General features: G+C 26.7%; 1 protein-coding gene across 2 annotated transcripts in view; it reads right to left on the bottom strand.

The window, feature by feature from the left end:
* Positions 1 to 1036: 1036 nt before the first annotated feature.
* The window catches only part of LOC100570630 (mitochondrial import inner membrane translocase subunit Tim22), a 1252-nt gene continuing 227 nt past the window's right edge, over positions 1037 to 2061 (bottom strand). The window contains exons 2-5 of one of the 2 annotated variants that reach the window (XM_008185815.3): positions 1765 to 2061; positions 1435 to 1619; positions 1300 to 1367; positions 1037 to 1228 (exon numbers count right to left, since the gene is read on the bottom strand). In XM_008185815.3, the coding sequence (XP_008184037.1) occupies positions 1302 to 1367; positions 1435 to 1619; positions 1765 to 1972 (459 nt within the window). In that variant the 5' untranslated portion in view covers positions 1973 to 2061 and the 3' untranslated portion in view covers positions 1037 to 1228; positions 1300 to 1301. Of the gene's footprint in view, positions 1229 to 1299; positions 1373 to 1434; positions 1620 to 1764 lie in introns of both variants that reach the window. The other variant, XM_003245143.4, reaches the window with a different exon arrangement.

Raw genomic sequence — 2061 nt, 5'->3', positions numbered from 1 at the left:
TTTAATTATAATATAATAAATAAAATAACAGTATAAAATATCCAGACTGACTAACCGTTTCCGCTCAGAATCGTTTTTCTTATACAATGATATTATATCATTGAATTCAAGTTTAATACAATCCATTATACAATGACACACTTGTAACCTACTGTACAGCAAAGAGACATCCACTTACCTTCTTTTTTAGATTCACTATTCCATCAGAAAATACTGAAATTGAAAATCAAAGAATAATTAATACTAGAATATATATACTATAAAAAGTGCTTACAGACAGAAAAAGACACACTTCATTGTAAAATCAATAGATGCATTGCTCTGCTCAGAATCTAATAACAATAATGAAAGTAATAAGCAGAAAACGCATTTATTGAGTATTTTTATATAAATTCGCATTTTTTTTTATTCTTTGGTGTGATTTTTTTTATCTATACAAAATATTTTTTCTATTTTATTTACGCTGATGTTTACTCATTCCCTTTAATAGTGTTTATTTCATTTCAATATCTATTTTATTGATTTAAAATATTGAAGTCATAAAGTGAATGTATTGTTCTATCTTTATAAATTATTACATTTTAAAAGTATTGAACTGCTGTTAGGTCATAGGACACCTATACTAGGGCTGGCAATATTTTTGGGATACCGGTATACCATGAATCGGTAATTACCGTTGATACTGAAAATACCTTGCCATAGTAATTACCAAAAATATTGTATACCTAAATTTATTATTTTTATATAATCATAATGACATAATATAATAGCCAAATCCTAGGTTGGAAACTTTTAAACACTAAATTAAACTATGTACTATAAATTTACCGATGTTATAATAATATTATTATACAATTATTATTATTTAATTGATAATAACTGATGTACGGATCGTACAATATTTTTGGTGATACCGTAGATACCAGTAGTAAATAAATACCGGATACCGATACCAAAATTTGAATTACTGCCAGCCCTAACTTATACTGGTAAATATAACTTTATAATTTATAACAAAATAAAATAAAAATCAGTATACAAATATAAGTCAGTATTTTATTTTTACTACAATAATTAAAGAATCTACTTACATTCTATTTACAGCAATAAAATAAATTAAAATTAAAACTATTTAACAATATTTATGATGAATTACGCATATAATAATCAATCGCGGTGGAAAATGTAGCAAAACCTAATGCACCGAGTAAACCTGCTTTAGCTCCAGCTAAAATAAAAATATTTTCATTAATCATATAATATTTATATAGGTATTTAACTATAATTTTAAATTTTAACCTCTAAATCCTATTAATCCACCAGTTATTCCACCTGCATAAGTACCGTTTTTCCAGTCGGATTGACCTCTATACTATAAAATGAATACATTGAATAATAAATACAGGGAAATGCTTTTCATTATTAAATACTCACCGTTTCTACAATGCATTCAATGCCTGAGAAGACTGCTCCAAGTAAAGCAAAGTTTTTTGCGTAACCAAGCGAAGAAGTTTTCATTTCACGTATAATTTCTTTGACTGTTTCTTGCTGACCCGGTGGTTTTATTTGTGGATTTACACTAGAAGTAAAAAGACCAATGGCTCCACCAAGAGCAAAACCTATAAAACTCAAATTAATAAATATCTTTGTTGCTAAAATGTAAATAACAATAGGAATAACTAAATACAGGATACATTTTAAACGTTGATCTATTACCAATAAATTGTTCTTAAAATATGGTACGCAAAAATCTATTTGTATTACCCATGACACCGCTTAGAATGCACTTAAATGCACAACTTTCAGTTATTGAGTCCAAAGTTTTTTCTTCTACTGATTTTACTACTGGCCGTCCCATTACATTTGGCATCATGATTTTTTCTCGAAAGTGATCATTGTTAAATATTCGATTAACAAATTGATGTAAGACTTCTTCTTGTGACATATTAGTTTTCTCCTCGTTATTAGACATCTTTCACAATCAATTATACAAATGTAATATTTATTTTAAGATACTTCAATACCTATTGTTTAATATTAAGCATACATGAAAAATAATTG

Source organism: Acyrthosiphon pisum, chromosome A1 (assembly GCF_005508785.2).
Source record: "Acyrthosiphon pisum isolate AL4f chromosome A1, pea_aphid_22Mar2018_4r6ur, whole genome shotgun sequence".
NCBI lineage: Eukaryota > Metazoa > Arthropoda > Insecta > Hemiptera > Aphididae > Acyrthosiphon > Acyrthosiphon pisum.
The sequence above is the reverse complement of the archived record's forward strand: the minus strand, read 5'-3'. Positions and strand labels throughout refer to the sequence as shown.